Genomic DNA, 20,938 nt, shown 5'->3' on the forward strand with positions numbered 1-20,938 from the left:
CATGCTGAGCTCAGGCTCAAATACCCAGTGTCTCTGTACCTTGGCATCTCTATATCTCAGCCTGTATGAGACATGAAGTAGGAAGCTGTTCTTAGCTCAATTTTAGAATTTATTTTTAAGTTCTCTCAAGTTTTAGGTAGAACGTCCAGCCAACTCATTGGACAGCCAAACGTAGTCAAAAGTTTTTCCAGGGCCCGCCCGGTCCCGCAATTCTGCAGGTGCTCGGACCTAAGTAAATATACAGAGGCTTGTATTAATTACAAACTGTATGGCCATGGCCTATGGTTTATACTTCTTGCTAGCTAGCTCTTATAACTAAACTCAGCCCATTTCTATTAATCTATATGTTGCCATGTGTTCCGTGGCTTTACCTGTGTGCTATTACATGCTGCTCCCTGGATGGTGAGATGGCGTCTCCCTAAACTTCCTTTCTCTTTCCTATCTCTCTCCTTGGATTTCCCTGCCTGCCTCATTATCTAATGGGAACCACACATATCCACAATGTACAGAAAGACATCCCCCAGCATACAACTCTGGGTTCAGTTGCATCACCCTAAAATTCACATGCTAAAGTACAAATTCCCATTACCTCAGTCTATGCCTAAGTTCTAAATTGGGATCTTTAATGTCTACCCCCTACTGTATATCTTTATTTATTTGGAAAACACTAAATAATTCAGTTTTCTTTGAGATATTAATAAAAATCAACTGCAGCCTTTTTAGCCTCTTACTGATGTTTAGCTGATTTGAATAAGCTGGCTATGTGAAAAGTTCAATGCTCATTCTAAAAGAGCCAAAACCTTGGTATACAGATTCATCCTCCATTACTTATAATAATGCCAAGTGTTATTGTTCAGACAGATATGTATTATTTTATATATGAAAAGACATTAGAGTAGCACATTTCTCAGAGGAGCCGCGGAATAAATGTTTTCTGAATTTCAGTCCCTCCAGAGCACCATGTAATGAGCTCTTCTAAGCCAATGCTGAGCTGCAATGTAAAATCCTGTTTAATGAGCCATAGCAAGCTCTGTGTGGCCCCTGTGGGACAATTCCAAGAGATCAGGGTTCTTTCTCCTCCATCCACTGCCTTCCCAGGAAGTGCCTTCTGGTCAAGGTCTGCCATGAAAGGACACCCAGAGAGCCCAGGTCAGAGAAGCTGGGCTCTGCATGTCAGCACAAAGCTAACAGCAGAATACAAATCATCAGCTTTGTTCTAAGAATGTCTTTGTTTACAGTGCCAGGGTAGAATTTTTAAGGGGCTCCAACATTTGCATTGATTCTGTCACTCACAGATCAAGTTTTGATTCTTGCCCTATAAAATGATCTTGTGTTCTAGTAGAAAAATATATTTTAGAAGGTTAATGTCAATGTCAGAAAATGTAAGCATCAAGCATATGTTAGAAGAAATGAAATTTGCTTAATGAAAAAGGGGTAATAACGTTCATCCAAACTATCTTACTTGATTACATAGGCAAAAGTAAACCGTCTCAGGTAGTTCTGATTGAATTTACATGTAAATTTTGCAGCTAACCTTTATTTTTCTTTGACCAATAATGTTTCTCAGCTTAGCTCATGGTCTATATAAAATGCCTTTCAAATGGAAGAATGTCTTTGTTGAATGTATTCAGAACCACAGTAAGTAAACATGGGGATGGATAGAAACTGTCCAGTTTGACACTGATCCTTCTGTTGGGGGATTCTAAAACTCAAATTATGGACTAAGAAGATGACAGGGAAATCTGTGATTGGTTACATAGAATCTATGCTATTTTATCAAGCCTACATTACTGGGGAAGTAAACAATGAATTTATATTTATCTCAAGCTTGCTGTTGATGGGCAAAGGTTCATATAAAGGTTACTTCTACAGAAATGTCTATCATCTCTACTCCGTACTCCACTTATTGCTGCTGTTTCCAAATATTGCCCTATAGAACAATAAAAGTGTTTTAAAATAGTACATAAAAGATGGTTCAATAAACCATCTCCTATGCTGAAATGATCATGCATCTCTTCTCTTCTAGCTTCCAGCTGTAGGAGGACAATTGACATTTACCATCTCATATGACCTCGAAGAAGAGGAAGAAGACACAGAAAAAATCCTTCAACTGATGACTATCTTACAGGTACAAAAATAAGCATGTCACTGTGCAACCATATGATATCTTCATGTCACCTGAGGTAACTCACACAGTTTTAATTGATTGGTTGACATTGAAACATGTAAAAAAAAATCCAGAATGGGTTCTGATGACAAAGGAGACCATTTAGAAACATTTTGAAACTGAAAGTTAAAACATGATCATATTTCTGCTCTTATAAGGTTATATGATCCATGTGTTTAGGTCAATACTAATTTAAGTAATACATTATATTGTAGATTTTATGGTTTGATTTTTTGTTTATGTCTTCAAAGGGAAAGGGGGGAAGTAACTTACTTGTTGAGCCATTGGTAAGCCTTGACTTGAAAATCTTACTTTGGGAAGAAAATATAGAAGAGAAACTGCCATTGGGAGCTAGAAGACCATGTGCAATTCTAAATGCTGGGTGCAGTATTGTGCTTAGAGCCCTGTCTTACTTCTTTGCACTGCCATGGTGGAAAACCCGCCTTGTAGTCACATACATGTACCCATAGGCACACACATGCATGTGTGTTAGTGGTTTTAAATAGAAGGTGCTCATTGAGCTCTAGGCTCTGTTCTTGCCCCGAGTCTTCCTTGCTTATGGGTCAATGACAGAATGGCAGCATTGCTCCCCCAGAATCAATTTCTTCCAGAACGCAATGTAGTGGTTTAGACTTCATATAAACACAAAACAGGGTGAGTATCTTGGAATTCCTTGAAGATAAAGGGAGTTTTCTTAAGCATGAATGTTGAGAGATGATGTATCGTTAAAATGTTAAATGAAGAAAGGTGACTTGAATGTCCTAAGTAAACCTAAGTGATTTTTATGATGATGTTTTCCTACTTTGGACATCACTGTGCAGATCTTTCCTTATATAGAAGTCAGAAATATTTTAACTTATATATTAATGAAACTTCCTTGCCTAATGTCCTATAATTCTTATCTCTGCCATAAATACAGGATATTTGCAAGCTCGTAGAAAACTAAACTATTTGTAACTATATATATATATATATATATGTATATATATATATATGTATGTATGTATGTCTGATATCTATTATTTTAGTTGATGGAGAAAGCAAGTTCATGCAAAACTCATAATGGTAGATTTTGTAGTATATGAGATGAAGGCTGATCTTCACATTGGTTTGTCTTTGATTCTTGTACACCAAAATATGCTAAATGATGGGGAAAGCCAACCTTAAGTTAAAACCTTCCTGAGGATAATCTGGAATAGAGAATTCAAATTCAAATAACCTTTATAAATTTTGTAACTTTCTTGCAATTTTATCTATGTATATTTTCTTTTTTTGCCTCCCTTTAGGGAAATAACTTGAGAATCAGCACAGCCTATAAGGAGGTATATTTAGATCCAACTGAAGAACACATTGAGGAGTTACCACTCAAAGAAGAATCCTTTACCATACACGGAACAAACTTACCAGTCAGTAGAAAAGATTTTATGACCGTGCTGGCGAATTTGGACAGAGTCCTCATACAAACCACATACAACTTGGGGATGGATGCCATCTTCAGGTAAGATCTAGAACTCCATCTCCCAATGTTCATATGTGTATCTGGGGCAAACAAAAGTGTGCCAGAAAAGTACATTTTAAAAGGTCTAATTTTGTGTCTTCAAGTAAAAGACAAGCGTAAGTTCTGGTTTCTAGAAGGTAATCTAGAAGGCAACCTTTAAATTTTAAATATTGAGAATAATGTATGGGACTTTTAACACGGAGAATCCTCTGCAATTTTGACAGGTCATGTGATAGTGACTTCCTAATGAGAAACAAAAAGACGGTTTCTTTTATGGCAGCTCAGATGGTGAAATGCTAGAGATATGTGATTCCAGGCTGCTCATACTCAGAAAGTGGTTTATAAAATAATTTCTTCTATGAATCAATTAACTTGTTTCTAATAGCATCTAGATTGTAATAAGAAATACAAGCTTATTCATTTACATTACCATGCACCCCTTCATAAAACACTGTGACACTGTAGTAGACACATGGTTTAAAGGAAAGAATGGGAGATTTTAGAGCTTAAATTAGTTCTGTTGATCTTGGCAAGTGATTGGCATTTGTGGAATCTTGATTTTAAGTGTAATGTGCCTATAATAGTATTTATCTCATCCCACTTTCACCAGGGTGATAGTTAAAAATGATGAACTACTTTACCTTGGATGTTTTAAAAGGCTATTTAGTTCCTTCTTATTATTTATATATTGTGCTAATAAAGAGAGAAGCCTGACTTGAGCCAAGTTTGATCACAGAGAGAAGTTCCTATGTTTATTATTTTAGAAACAATGATATTTTGTCTCATAAAATCTTTATTTCAGATATATGGGAATATGATTTTCCTCCTTTTCTTAAAAAAAAAAAAAAAACAATCCAGATAATAACACAAGATATTACTGCACCTTCGTTCTCAATGAGATGAAGTTAGAAGATCAAGCTTGTTGCTGCACTGACAGCTATTATGGCTTGATTCAGAGCAATATCCCCTGCTCCGGGGCTTTCAGTTGCAGTTTCTACCCCCATTATTTGCTAGTGCTGCCGAGTTTGTCTTTCACTTGTAATATTTCAGCAAAGTACAATCATCATTACCATTTCCCAAAGGAGGGAGCTGCAGGTTCATAAACAAAACCGTTGCCAAACAATATGCCTCTTTTGCATAGGCAATTCTGTTAGAAGCTGGGTTAAAGTGCTATAAAGATGAGATGCAGCACTTAGGAATTAATTATGCCCCCCCCATTTAGTAAATAGAGATTGTCATGATGTTTAAACAGTATAAAGAAATGAGTCCTCCAGCTTTGAAAGTGAACGACAACCAAATTGACAAAAAGTAGCTGGAGGGCCTGTTTATTTTTGTCGCATTGCTTCTCGGGCTAGTTAATTCAAAGACACCCTCCTGATTTATGTCAGACAATTTCAGCGTCTACCCATCTTAAAGTCATTGGTCTCATTTAAATCCTTCTGGGGTTCTCTCTGAACTTATGAATGTGGTCAGGGAGTGTGACTATGTGAACTGACTTAAAAGTGCTCCAAGAAGGTGACTGCTCTTTGCCACCCTTATTACTGAAGTGTTGTGGCCCAAGAGGTGGAGCCAATGTCAGATTGAAGCTCCAGCCCATTCTAGGAGAGGGAAAGTCACCATGAATCCCGAATCAGTTGGCTTTTGATATTTGATTTATCTCTGATCTACCAGTAGATTGTCTTATTTGTGAAACATTTTTTGAATTGATTTCGACTTGTCTTTCACAGTAGGCTTCTGAGTTGGATACCGCTTTGTGTGCAAGTACAAGGAAATTGAAGTATCACAACAACGCTTCATATTTAGACTCACTGAAGGGTAGTTATCTCAGCAAAATGGGCTTGGGTTTGCCCAGTTGCATGGTTAGGTGGAATTGGATAGAAAACTGAGCTGTAGGTCAAGGATTTTGACTTCTGTTTCCAACACAGCTATTTAATGGCTGTAAACATGAATATGGCTTTGACCTTTTTGTACTTTAGTCTCTTCATTTCTGAAATAAGGAAGACAATTGCCTTGCCCACTTCAAAAGGTCACTTTGGGAAAAGAATTAGAGAATTGCTGAAACACTTTTCTAACAGAAAATCAGCTCACAAATATGAAGTATTTATATCTGACCGATCTCATTCCATGTGATTATACTTTCTCTAAACATCACTTAAGCTTGGAGACATCTAGAATGTGCTACACTCTGCTATTTCCACAACTGTGAGAATACTTGCTGTCATTCTTATCCAGAATGCTGAAAAACTAAGTATAGCTGACTGATACCCTCTTTATGGCCGTATTTAGTAAAACGAGGAGAAAAAAATAATATGCATTATTTTTTAAAGAATGTAACACAAGGGCATGGAACAGTAGGTAAAGTGCTTGCCACAGTAGCCACCAGGACACAGTTTGGATACCTAGCATCCTCATAAATTCCAGATGGACATGGTGAGTTGTCTTAAGAAGTGGAGATGGGATTGGTCCCTAAAACAAGCTAGATTAGCCAAATTTATGACCTTGAGATTCAAGTGAGAGACGTTGACTCACTATATGAAGTGGATATCTGTCCAGGAAGCATCTAATATCAACCTCTGTCTATACATGTACACTCATTCATACATATACTCATATGTACACACACACACACACATACACACACACACCACAAATAAAAAAATGTAAACAAATTGTCTTCCTTTTGGCCCTACAATAGACATTGTTAAAATTCACCAAATTCTACTCCTTTGGGGATATCACATTTCCCTTGACTCCTGAGGGGAGATGAAGTGGTTTAGCCAATGTAATATGGACCAAAGTAATGAGCTTCTTCCCGGGAAGAGGAACATTGGACTGTCAGTGTGAAACTTCCTAGAGTTTATTCAGCAACCAGAAGATAAACAACCTGGAATTCTGGCAGCACATGGAGGTCAGCACCCTGGTTGTTTTGATCTTCTAGATCCTGAAGAAAGGTAGACTCTTGGGAATCCTCTCACAGACTTAGATCAGCTACCAGAATTTGGAGTTGCTACTAAGGCAGAATCAAGGTCATTGTGACTTTATCAAGATAGACTTCATATGCATTCATTATATGCAAACAAATACAGACTCTTTAAAAATATTTTTAAATTCTTGATTATTTTTATTGTGCTAATGTTTGGCCTGTTAGTATATCAGTGCGCACTTACATATCTGGTGCTTTTAGAGGCCAGAATAGAGTTCAGCTGGAGCTGGAGTTACGAACAGTTGTAAGCTGTCTTATGGGAACTAGGAATCAAATTTAGGTCCTCTGGAAGGGCAGCCAGTGCTCTTAACTGCTGATCCATCTTTCTAGTACTACTTAGAAATATTTTTATTTGACATATAGCAGTTATACATATTGATGAGGTTCATAAATAATTTCGATTCAAGTATATCATACCCTTTGAACTCACCCTCATATAGAACCTTTTAAAATTGAGATATTTTCGTGTGAATTTAGGAGTTTTGTATTGAATAGAATTTGACAGAGTTTGTACTATAAGTTATCTAGGAAAAAACCACATGAGCAAAAGCATCTTTGGTAATAAGAGACATGGGGTCGAAGAGTACATACTTTCTGTCTATATTTGAAATGAGCCATACAGGTGACCATATTTTAAAGAAATATGTTGACAAGGACCCCAGGACTTAAAAAGATTTAAATAACTCATTTTTCATCTTGCTGTTGGTGAGAAGCAGAGCCAGGGTTTAAGCCTGCAGGCGTTTCTTCCCATGGTCTTTAAGTATCTCTCAATGTTCAATTATAAATATTGGACTCATTCAGTCTACAAACACGTACTGAGCATCTTGCATGTGCATTGTCTAAATCTCAGTTATCTGCCATGTAAACTGGCAGAAACAATATCTAAATTTCCAGATTGAAGATGAGGTGAGGGAACAATGCCTATATAGCATCTGATTTACCAGCCTATGTTGAGATGCCATGCGGAGCACTGAATTCAAAGAAAGCATAGTCCAGAATGAAGGCAAGATGCATCTATTTACAATAACATAAAGGATGCTACAATAAGAGTAAATACTTTGTGCACTTGGAGGACTAAGAAAAAGAGGTGCAATTTTATTTAGCATTTTATGTTTTTAGAAATGCCTGGAGTACCATCACATTCTCTCATTTATTCCTCCTGCTTGACATGGATTAAAATGTTTGGAGAAGGACTGAGGAGAGGTATTACTTAGTAAGAGAACTGCTTGACACATAGCATGAGGACTAAGTTTAGGTCCCCAGCACCTGGGAAAAATACCAGACAGGGCAACTGTCACCTGTAACCCCAGCTCCCTGGAGGTAGAGACAGCTGAGAACCTGTCGCGTTCTGGACAGCCAGCCTAGCAAAATTGATGAGCTCCAGGTTTAGTGCTTGACAAATCATGCTTTAAAAAATGAGCTGGGAAAAAATTGGGGAAGACACCCAGCATTGACCCCTAAGCCTCACACATGCTCACATGCATGCATATAACACACACACACACACACACACACACACACACACACACACACACATACATACACACTACATATACATACACCACACACACACACATACACACATACCCACACTCCACATACACATACACCATGCATATCACACACCATACACACACAACAAATGCATACCCCCACTCACATACAAAAACATACCATACACCACAAACATACACACACACACACACACACACATGCACACACCACAAACATATACACTCACATCTAACACACAAAACCCCACACATATACACCATACACATCATGCACACATACCACACATGCACATCACACACATATCACATACAAACACATACCCTACACATACACACACACACACACACACACACACACACACACACACACACACGTTTGAAGTGGAGGTATTCTTTCCCAGAAACTCCTTTGGATATCACCTGGATCACTAAATCATCTGTCGCCTCGTTAGCAATGAGGTAGAAATGATGGGTCACCTCTAATGAGAGGGTCTTAGCTATGTTCCACAGGGCACAGGCTGGGGACTTATCCTGATGACTGAAATGGCCTCACCTGTATTAGTTCGGCCTTGCAGCAGTGACCAGCTCTCTCCTCATCCTTATTTTGAAGCATAGTCTTGCTGAGTTGTCCTGGCTGCCTCTGCCTCCTTCTGTAGCTCCAGCAGGCCTTGAACATGCTTTGTTCTTGCCTCTCAGACTTCAGAGCTGGGATCCAAAGCCTACATATCCAGACCCAGTTAGAAAGAGATGCTGAATCACTCACTGCCTTAGGTTTCAACAAATGCAAAACAGAATAAAATATTTTACTAGCAAAAAAAAAATCTTTCCATGGTGGTCATCCTTAAGTTACATTTTTTTTTAAGTTGAATGAAATGAAAGACTTTAAGGAAAATGTGTGAAGAAAAAAAGAGGGGTTATTTAACTGAGTTTTAAGACCACAGGAGTTTTGTTGTTTCAGATAGTTTTGGTGGTTTTGGGGTACCATTACTTAGCCAACTTTGTTGAGAAATGCAATCAAACAGAAATAAATGAACAGGACAGCATGTGATTTGACTCGAGTGTTTTTCATAGTAACTTGTAGTCATGTATCTTCTCTCCATCCATCATCTTATCTGTATTTTCAAGTCATAATAAGGAGAATCAGGTAAACCTTGGAGAGTTTCTCATTTTTCAGCATTCAGTACTTTGTTGCTGCCAATACTTTGTATTTAAATGAATGCAGCCTGGTATCAAGGAAAGCAAATGACCGTGTTGAAGGGGGAGGAAACAGCGCCTTCTTCATGGGTAACACTTAAAACCGTTAAACGCATTAAAATCCCATTTAACAAACAGCAGAACTTAATGAACATTGGGATTGCTCAGGGAATACTAATGTGGAATATTATGGGGAAAGATGTTCTAGTGTTGAAATTTCTCACAGCTCAAAATGGTTACACAGATTAAGAAGAACATCTGCTGTTCAGAAGACAAAGGAGACTTGGCAGTTCACAGAAAATATTTCCTATTTTCTATCTTCATTTTCAAATTGTTTCTTAAAGTACTCAAACAACCATTCTCCCACAAAGTCCCTTCTTTGAGTTTTACATTTTATAATGAAAGTCCTGAAACATATCTGTCTTTATCAATCAAACTGCTAGTTAGTAAGCTGTGACTCTTTCATATGGTAATCAACTAATTTATCAGCAGTGAAACTATTTGATTCTTAATGATCAGAATTATAAGCTTATTATTTGATAGTACGTTAATTCTAGGCAACTGGATGCCATGATATATTCAGGACACTTCTTGCTTCTGGTTTTAAGTCCAGACAAATTTTCCCCATTTGTTTTCTATGTTAGATTGAACACACAATTCAATTTTTCTTACTGCATTTTATTTCTCTGATATGTGGATGATAGATTTTATTGGACTTGTTGTCACAGGATATTTTAGTTAGCATGTCTACTATAACTGTATTCCATTCACCTACTAACTTATATGTATTTTAATTAATCTTGAATATGTCTATCCATTTATCTATTTATCCATTCATTCATCCATCCACGTATCCACCAAAAGTATGTGGTACAAAAACTGAGAAACTCCTTCTGCATATGTAAGGAATGTGGCATGGTTTATGTTGAGAAATAATCCATGTTTGTGTCAACCTAAGTAAATACTGTCTTTAATTGTATGCCTGTTGTGTTAAGAAAACTTGACAACCTAGATATTCTCCAAAGTTTATAACCATGAAAAATGGAAAAAAGGTACTGAAAATATGTTTATAAATACTCATAGCATTCAAATGGTAGAAAAATCTCAAATATCCATCAACAAATGAGTAAAAGACAGTTTGGCATACAGTAGAATATTACTTAAGAATATCAGTAAAAGTATTGATACGTACGGCAGTGAAGCTGATCCTTAGAAGCAGACTAAATGAGAGAAAGCCGACACTGAAGTCACATATTACTGAGTTTACCATTAAGAACTACTCAAAATAGACAAGTAATGAGAAAGCAGAACAAAACAAGAGGGGAATCCTGACTGGGCAGTGGGGACAGGCGTAGTTCAGGGTTGATAAAATGTCTTGGATCTACAGCAATGACTGCTGTATGGTATTGTGAATATCCTAAATGACAAAAGTGTTCCCTCTGAAATGAGAGAGGAGCTCATGAAGTTCTACCCTTAGCTGTAGAATTATTGACCATTCATGAAGGGATGGAGAGAAGAAGGGAGGGATGGAGAGAGACACACACAGAGAAAAAGAGAAAGACAGAGAGGATAGATAGATAGATAGATAGATAGATAGATAGATAGATAGATAGATAGATAGATAGATAGACAGACAGATGGATGCATAGATGCATGGATGGATAGAGATAGAGACAGTCAGTTTTCTTCAGGGATGGAGCCCCTTATAAACTATAATTGCTCTGGTGGATGTTTCTATACTCATGCATGTTTTGTTTGGTTTTGGGTTTGTTTTGTTCTTTAGGAAGAAGAAAGTAATTGGGGAATAGAGGAGGAGTTGAAGGGGAGGGAATGGGGGTACATTTGTTAAAATGCATTATATGTGTGTATGGGATTCTCAACTAATAAAAAGCTACTAATTTTATTTTGTGAATGTCATCTTAAATAGTAAGAGATAAGTAATGAGATGCCCATGGAATTGGATCTTTCATGTATTAGGTTGCCTGGTGAGCAAAAACTCCACTTTGTGATTTTTAATTGACCTATGTATGGAAACACTATAAAGACAGCCCATCAGTCTAAGACCTTCTACCAAGATGTTCAAAGAAAGTACTGAAAAATAGTGTAGGCTGTGTATATATGCAGATAAAGATCATGCTTTGTCTTTTGAAGGTTCCACTCAGTGCCTAGAGAGTTTCCATCCATCTACATATTTCAGACTGAAATTAACCTTCTTTTTCTACTTTAAGGATCATCTAGAAATTAATACACACTCCAAATTTCTTTTCAAATAATAAGAAGGAAAAAATGAACAGCAAAATAGAAAAAATAAAAGAATAAACCTTTGCCACCAATAAGCATGCCAAAGAACTGAACAGACAATTCTCAAAAGAAGAAATACAAATGGCCAGTAGATGGTTTAAAATGTGTTCAATATCCTTAGCCAGCAGGAAAACAGACATTAAAACTGCTTTAGATTCCATCTCACTCCACTAGAATGGCTACTATCAAGAAAACAAATGACAGCAAATGTGAGTGACAATTTGGGAATGAGGAACCTTTATTTATAGTTGATGGGAGTATCAGCTGGTGCAGCCACTGTGGAAATCAGTGTGGAGCTTTTAAAAAACGTTAGAAAGAGAATGACCATATGATCCAACTAGACTACTTCTTAGCAGCCATATAACTATATATTCTTCATCCTACCCCCAGAGTTACTTGCATGTTGATGTTTATTGCTTCTCTATTTATAATAGCAAGGAAAATGATTCACAACATTCCTCTCCAACCTTTGACTTGTACATTCCCTATGACCTCTCTCTCACAATGTTCCCTGAGCCTGGGAGAGAGTGATACCCTATTTAGGGACACTCCACAATTGCTTATTTTCAGCACTGTTACCAGTTTTGAGTCTCTGCATTAACCAATGCCCACTGCAAAATGATGAGAGTTGAGGGAAACACTAATCTGTGAGTATAAACCAATACTTAGAAGGCAAACTGAGACACCATGACCATTTAGCAAAACAGTAGTAGTAACTTTACCCCTACCATGTATACTCTCCCAGCCATGACCTTTTGACCATAATCCAATCAGAATGTGTTTGGTTACTCATTACCTCCATAATAATCACAACATATCACTCTGGAGGATCTTTCCTCCCAGGCGAGTCATTACTCTACCTCTTGGGGTCAGCATCTAAGTAGAACTACTCATGGCTCTTTCCCTCAAACAACTTGAGTAGCAGGGTTCAGTGCTGTGAAAGCTAGCCAGAAGCAGGATAATTCCAGCTTAGATCCACTCTGGCTTTTCAGTATTCTTCAACCCAAGTGTGTGGGGTCTTAAGCAACAGGGTTTTTGTGATCTAGGACATTAGCAATAGACCTTGTTTGGAGGACTCATACTGTAGGGGACTCTGGACCTCTTTGCACAAATAACTTACAGGGAGCTATTCCACATGTCACACTTATATTTTTGTTTGATGATCTTATCATTTATCTATTTTTCTATTTATTTATTTATTTATTTACTTACTTACTACTTACTTACTTACCTACTTATTTACTTACTTATTCTACATCCTGACTGCAGTTTTCCCTCCCTCCTCTCCTCCCAGTCTCTCCCCCACCTCCCCTCTGCCTCCCCACCTCTCATCCACTCCTTCTCAGTTTCTATTCAGAAAAGGGCAGGCCTCCCATGGATATTGACAAAACATGGCAAATCAAGCTGGAGTAAGGCAAAGCACCTCACCTTGTGTTAAGGTTGGACAAGGTGACCCATTATGAGGAGTGGGGTCCCAGAAGACAATAAAGGAGTCAGAGACAGCACCTGTTTCCACCGTTAGTAGTCCCACGAGAAGACCAAGCCACACAACTGTCCCATATATGCTGAGGGCCTATGCAGGCTCCCTGGTTGTCAGTTCGGTCTCTGTGAGCTCCTATGAGCCCATGTTAGTTGTTTCTGTGGGTTTTCTTGTGGTGTCCTTGACCCCTTGGGCTCCTACAACCCTTTCTCCCTCTCTTAAGCAGGATTCCCCAAGATCAGCCTAATGTTTCACTGTGGGTCTGCATCTCTTTCCATCTATTGCTGGATGATACCTCCCTGATAACTTTTGGGCTAGGTACCAATCTGTGAGTATAGGCAGAATATCATTAGGTATCATGACATTGACTTTTCCCCCCCTCCAGTCATGTTTGTTTCTATCCTAGGTCTCTGAGCCATTTGCCTTCTAGGTCCTGGCACTCCAGGCACTGTCAGGTGTAGGCTCAGTCTTGAGGCATGGGTCTCAGGCTGGGCCAGTCATTGGTTGGCCACTCCCACAATCTCTATTCCACCTTTAACCCAGGGCATCCTATAGGCAAGACAGACTGTAGGTATAAGGTTATGTGGCTGGGTTGGTGTCCCAATCCCCCCACCCCCCGGAAGTTGTCTATTTTCTAAAAATTTGAAATTTGAATTTTCTCTTCCTCTTTTCTTGTTTTTGTTTTTTGTTTGTTTTCTTGGTTGGATTTGTTTGTTTGATTTTTGAGACAGAGTCGTGTCGTGTAACCTACACCAACCTCTATTTTCTTCTACTACTTTCATAATTTCTTACATTAGGACTTTGATATATTTGATTATTTTTTGTCATTGCTATTTTTATTTTCTTGCTGTTTGTTTTTGTGTAGTCTTTTTACAGAGTAGGAACTAGAGGTCAGATTTAATCATCTGCATATAGATAATACAGTTTTATCAGCACTGTTTGTCAAAGGTGTTGCCATTTCTTCAATGTATGTTTTTTGGCACCTTGTTAAAAATTCATTTTTCTGTAGGTGTGTGTGTGTGTGTGTTTATATCTATTTTCTTATTCCTTTGGTTTGTGTATCTATTTTGTTTGTCAGTGTTCTGGTCATTGAATTTCTATGGCTCCCCAGAATATTTTGAAATCAGCTACTATGATGCAAACAGATTTGTGCAAGTTGCTTTATCTGTTAAAGGACTCTAATGTTCCTTATGAATTTTAGAATTGTTCTCTTTGGATTTAGCGCCATAAGGCATGTCACTAATATTTTTATGAAAATTGCATTGAATATTTATGTAGAAGGCTTTGAATATTATAGTCATTTCAGTAATGTTGGTTGTTACAAGCTGTGAATTCTAGGTATCTTCTTTGTTTTTTTGTTCCCACTTCAATTTCTGTCACTGGTGCTCCTTGGTTAAATTTATTACATGGTATTTTTAGAATTAAATTGATTTTCTAATTTCTTTCTTAGAAATATTGTTGGTGGTTTACAAAAACTCTCCTAAGTTTCAAATGCTGATTTTCTATGCCATTTCCAGCCATTGGGACTTCTGGATAGAGTACATAGAGTAAGCACTGTACAGCAAGCACATATAGTCTTCAAGTAGAGTAATTTGACTTCCTTTAATGGTCATTAATTATAATTTCTGGTTTTTGCCTTGACATATTGTTTTAAATACATATTTATATTATACTGTGATGATTTAAGATGGATTAAGCAGTTTCTTCATCACTGTGACGTCATTCTTGACTGTAACAACTGAAGAGAGGAAAAGCGTATTGTGGCTCACAGTTTAGAGAATGCAGTTCATCATGGCAGGAAGTGTGTTGGTAGAGGTTGATGGAAACAGCAACTTAGGACACAGCTTATGACATCTCCATAGACGGAGCAACAGAAAGACCTTTACCAGAAGCACAGATGAACCATAATCCTCACAGCCTACCGGGATGGCCCTATGCCAGTTAGCCCCATATCCAAAGGTTCCATGGCTTTTCAAAACAGCAACACCATCTGGAGCCCAAGTCTTCAAACACATGAGTGTTTTGAAGACATCTTACATGCTGTATAATTTGTTGCATCTCAGTGGAGTAGGAGGACGAAAGCGCTTGATGTCAAAATAGGGACCAAAGATAACCATCAAGAACAAACTCTGTGGTTCTGCATCTGTCACCTCAGGCCTATGTCCAGAAGACCTCCTAGATGCCTGATGACACCACCACTGAGGGGGAATCAAGTGTTCAAGGTTCCACGTGAAATGATATAGGATACTCTAAATCCAAATCATAGCCATAAATTACTGCTAGACTATTGTATGATACCTAGTATAAGGCTAGTACTGTATAAATAGAGGCAATGTAGTATTATTTAGGAAATGACAAAGGCTATTTTTAAAAGTCTACAGATGCTCAGTACAAATACACGTGTTTTGTCTAACTATTTTCAGTACACATTGATTAACTCTATGGATGTAGAGTCCATTGGTAGCCAGTACTGAGTCTGTAGTGAATGACGGCAGCAGCTTCACATTACAGAAGCATTCCTTTTCAGCGTGGATGGTTTATTCATGTTTACATTGTTATAGATATTCACATATCACCACTCATCTAGTTTCAAAATAGTTCATAGCTTTTTTTTTCGAGACAGGGTTTCTTTGTGTAGCTTTGCACCTTTCCTGGATCTCACTCTGTAGCCCAGGCTGGCCTCAAACTCACAGAGATCCCCTGCCTCTACCTCCCAAGTGCTGGGATTAAAGGTGTGTGCCACCACCACCCGGCAGCTTCTTCACTTACTTACTATTAATTTCTCTCTTCCCAGGTTGAGCTCTGTCGGTCTTGAATCTGCCGTCCCCTATCCTACTGATAGAAGTATCGCAACTGCTGTGGAAGTTTGCCAGTGTCCACCGGGGTACAGCGGCAACTCGTGTGAAGTAAGTTTGTAGGAACCATCTCTCAGTGTTGCCAATAAACTGCCCTAAAAGGGATGTTTTGAAAATTTCAATCCCTAACTACATAAACATATTATTTAAATAAAATTGGCTTCAAGGGGTTTTTTTTGTTGTTGTTGTTGGTTTGTTTTTCTATTCTTTGAGAATGTTATAGATGCTTTCAATGAATCAATGAAGTATGATCCTATCTACCCATACTTCCCTCCTCCCAATCACTGGATCCTCCAATATGTGCTCTTTTCTACTGGGTGTCTTCTTTTTGATTACTTTTACTAATATACTATGTGCAATGAGCACCTCCCAAACGTGTGTGGGCGTGGCCATCTGCAGCAGCACGGACAAGCTACCAGTGGCCCTAACCCTAGAAAAGAATGACTCTCCCTCCCCTAGTAGCAGTCAGCTGACAATAACTCTTCAGTCAGGTGTAGGACCTTGGGAGCCCCTCCTTCATCCATGCTAAATTAAAGGAGGAATTAGAATGTCTGCCTAGAACTCCTGGCTCTTCAATGGAGTTAACCATGTATTTCCAAAGCTATAGTGCCCTTTGAAATAGTTTGCCCTACCGTAACTGCAATTTGTGTGTTCCCTCCCTTTTTAGCAAGCTCTAAGGTGATGGTGGCAAAATAATATTTCAAAATGATTTCCTTTTTATTTCTGTTAAAAAATGGACACTTGTTTCATGTCTCTTTCCTCTCCCATTTTTAAGTCCCTCTCCTTCTATTTCTTTCTGAAGAAAGCATCCTGGGCCCAGCATACAATCCTTAAAACTTCAAGGGCAGAGTATGTGGGAGAAATAAATTACTCCTGAAAACTCTTTGCAACTCTTGAGCACCTGAGACTTGACATCCTTATTGTTGTCTCTTTTTTCTATATTTGTAATATTTTTTTAAAAAAATCAATGTTTCTTAATACATTGGCATATCATTTTAAAATGATTTTTAGAAGATTAATTCGATGTCTTTTCTTTTAGGTAGTTTGAAACTTGATTTACTTGAGATATCTCTCTCTCTCTCTCTCTCTCTCTCTCTCTCTCTCTCTCTCTCTCTCTCTCTCTCTCTCCCCCCCCCCGTGTGTGTGTGTGTGTGTGTGTGTGTGTGTACTTCCCTGGTGGAAGGAATGGCTTATAGATAAATAAGAGCTTAAGTTTCTTTACGATGGTACCTTGAAGGAATTACTTGAGTGCTCTGAGATGTTCCACTCCACAACACTACTTCTGCCATTTGGAGAAACACCCCAGGCATAACTTTGCTGGCTCTTGTGTTCTTTAAAGTAATACATGCTTCCAGAGGCTATACAGAGCTTAAAGTCATGTTCATGACTAATGTGTTTTCTTTAAACCGGGTAGAGATTTGCCCGTCTAGAAATGAAACTAAATGTAATTCACTGAAGTACTTGCTTTTCCAAAATTTATAGAGATAAGAGAAAAATAATCATGGATATGAATTAGTTATGTCAACTCAAATTTGATCTTACATATAAAACACACGCTGGACTTGATAAAATATTCCGTTATTACAACTCTTCCAGTTTTGATTTCAAACCAGGCAGGTCCCTTTGAAGCTTTAAACTCCTATTTCAGTTGGAATAATAAATGCCCTCATTCTATTCTTGATTTTAATATATTCCACTTTATTCTCAGTTCTCCCCATCAACTTTTATACTAAATGCCCATTGAATGTAAAATCATCAGAATATTGGGCTTGTTCGATTATATGCCTTCTTTCTTTTATTCTTTAGAAATATATTTGATAAGTTATATATTTAATAAATTTTATAAATTCATCTGTATAAATTAGCAATAAGTATACAGTACGATCTCCGTCCTTAAAGATCTAGCAATCTGTTTAGATAGAACAAGTACCACTGGAAAATTGAATCACAGCACTCTATAATTAAGGGGGTAGTAAGTGTTATATAAGGTAATGGCAATAATCATTCACAGGGTTGAGCTGTTCAGTGGAAGGAGATGTCAGGAAAAGCATCATGAAGACGTTAACAAGTGATGATGGAGAGGGCAAAAAGAATAAGGTTCTAAGAATTTCAGATGTGGTTTCTAGAAATATCACTGAAGTCTAAGAGACAGATCAACAGTTAAAATCACTGACTGTACTTCCAGAGGACTCTGGCTCTATTCTCAGCACCCACACGGTGGCTCGCAACAATCTGTAACTCTAGTCCCTGGGGATACAATTCTCTTCTAGGCTCCTCAGTCATCAGACACACATATGATGCACAGACATACAAGGAGAGCAAACTCATAAAGCAAATAACTAACAAATAAATAAATAAATAAATAAATAAATAAATAAATAAATAAATAAATAAATACAGTTTTTAAGTAGCTGGAATAAGTAGGAGTGTTGAGAATGTATGAGAGCAGGTACATAAAACTTTTTGTTTTGTTTTCAGTAAAACTAAATGCTATTTCTTCCTCAGTGATCTTCCACACTTCATTCTATTCTTATGTCTACTCAAGCAAAACTGCTTTTGCTTTTGCTGTCAAATTCAAGGTAGCCAAATGAAATCCTGTGACTACATTTTATCTTACCTGTCACCATCATGTGACCCAGTTGATTCCCCTCTCCCTCAAATGCTTTCTTCTTCTCAACTCTATGCCATCACCACATTTTCCCAAATTTCCATTTAATGGGAAATTGAGAAGGTGATTTTGTTGTTTTGTCTTTTGTGATAATTTTTCCTGGAGATAATAGACAATATTTTCACAAAGGTGGTAATTATTCAATAAAAAACTGAGAGGCAGAATGTTGTAAAAACATAATCTTGGCCAGGCCGTGGTGGTGCATGCCTTTAATCCCAGCACTCAGGGGGGAGGCAGAGGCAGGTAGATCTCTATGAGTTCAAGGCCAGCCTGGGCTACAGAGTGAGTTCCAGGATAGGTTCCGAAGCTACACAGAGAAACCCTGTCTTGCAAAACAAAACAAAAACAAACAAAAAAACCATAAACTTGGTTCTAGAATATGAGTGAAATAATATTGCATTTAGAATACTTTGTTCTCCCCATTTCTATTATTTTGGATGGGGAATGAGTACAGAGGTGTGGATATAAACCCTGGTGCTTCTTAGCTTATAAGTGAAAAGATAAGTATATGGCTTTAACTTTTCCATGGATATTAATATAAATTCCATGGCTAAGGAAAAAGTGTGTCAATTAATTTTCTACTGCTGTGAAAAATAAAACACCAATACCAAGATAAATTATGGAAGAAAGCATTTAATTGTACTAACAGCTCCAGAGGGTTAGAGGCCATGTTGGAAGAACAGAGGCATGATGTCAGGAACATCTCAGAGTCCACATCTTGATCTGTAAGCAGAAGACAGAAGGCACACTGTGAATGGCAAATGGTCTTTTGAAGCATCAGAGCCCACTGCCCCCAGTAACATACCTCCTTGAGCAAAACCACAACTCCTAATCCTTCCTAAATAGTTCCACAAAATGGGGACCAAGTACTCAAACTTATGAGCTATGGAAGTCATTTTCATCCAAACCACTGCAAGGTGTAAGGAATTGGAATGCTTACTGAAAGAAAATTGATGCAAGTACATTTCAAAATTATTTTTTGAAAACGTGTATTAAAGAAAATACCATGAGGTTCCACTTTGACAACAATAAATTATTGCTCTTTGTGTTGTCAACACCCTTATATTTTAATTGAGACTATGAGGGTCCTGCCCCTTGATAGTCCCCTCCCAGGGTCCAGGAAGAATCTGTAACCAGCTGATAATTAATCTTTGAGGATAAAAAAATGAATCTATATACACGAAACTCCATACATTTTATTATTCTGTCAGTTCTCTTTCTACACAGCTTCTATTCTGCTCTCATGCCTAGCTCCTTTCTTGCCTGATTCTCTCTACATCTTTCTGCTATTCCCTCTAAGACTATTTTAATTCCTTCATCTTAGTTCTGCCCCATCTACGTTCTCATCCATCTAGTTCCTTTCCATCTTAGCACCTCTCCCATCTCCTTCTTTCTCATCTTCTTCTTCCTCATCTTGTTCTTCCCCATCTGGTTCTTCCTCATCTTCCATCTTGATCCTCTAGTACTCTCTTCTAGCCCTTCAATCTAGTTCTTACCCATCTAGTTCTTCCATTCCCTTTTCTCTTCTCCATTTCATCCTCAAGTTCTCTCCCAAATCCTTTTCTATGTCTCCTTATACCTCTCAGCTCCCTCATCTCTCAGGTATTAGTTAGAAAATCAAGCAATAGCAATGATCTGGCTGAGCAATGACACCAGGCTTGAATTCTTACAGGTTCATAAAGGCAGATAAGAGTTTCCCTCAGGGAGTGACCATCAGGCTTTCTTTTACAACCCAAAAAGGGAGTGGTAAAGGAGGAAGTCAACTGAGAGCTAATAATTGGTTAGTATATCAAGAAAAGGGGGGTTATGTGCTCAGTCTACAATCCTAAAAGTAGTTAGATAAGAAGTTAGGAGTCTATAATATTAGTAAGACTGTATAAGAAAGAAGGGTCACAGCTTAAATTGCACAGGAAATGAAGGTATCTGCCTGACCTAGGAGACAGATGATTTTTCCATAAGGTTATTACCTTAGTTCAGGAGATCGATTGACCTTAGATGCTTGATAGGTATTTTAGATAAATACACTGTTAGGAGTTCTTGGAAGCACACATAGCATACAAGAGAATCATTGTAGGAATCAGCTAATATGTACACAAAAGCTAAAAATATCACCAAGACATCTTAAGCCGTGGCTTGACCTTCAGAAGCCTTAACTTTTTAAAAGTCCTTAACTTTTCTAAGTAGTAGCTTTTGTCATAGTAGCTGGATTCCATTATATTTCCCTGCAGCCTGCAGCAACATTTTACCTCCATTTGGATTGTGGAGGCTTACTGGTTTT

The 20,938-nt window shown here is 37.9% G+C and overlaps 1 protein-coding gene across 8 annotated transcripts in view; it reads left to right on the forward strand.

Moving 5' to 3' along the window:
- Lama2 (laminin subunit alpha 2) overlaps positions 1–20,938 on the forward strand; it is a 573,571-nt gene that overhangs the window by 315,938 nt on the left and 236,695 nt on the right. For all 8 annotated transcript variants that reach the window (XM_028877376.1, XM_028877370.2, XM_028877371.2 and 5 more), the window contains exons 13-15: positions 2,027–2,128; positions 3,454–3,665; positions 15,932–16,043. In XM_028877376.1, the coding sequence (XP_028733209.1) occupies positions 2,027–2,128; positions 3,454–3,665; positions 15,932–16,043 (426 nt within the window). The remainder of the gene's footprint in view (positions 1–2,026; positions 2,129–3,453; positions 3,666–15,931; positions 16,044–20,938) is intronic.

The sequence above is a fragment of the Peromyscus leucopus genome, chromosome 8a (genome assembly GCF_004664715.2).
Source record: "Peromyscus leucopus breed LL Stock chromosome 8a, UCI_PerLeu_2.1, whole genome shotgun sequence".
Classification (NCBI taxonomy): Eukaryota; Metazoa; Chordata; class Mammalia; order Rodentia; family Cricetidae; genus Peromyscus; species Peromyscus leucopus.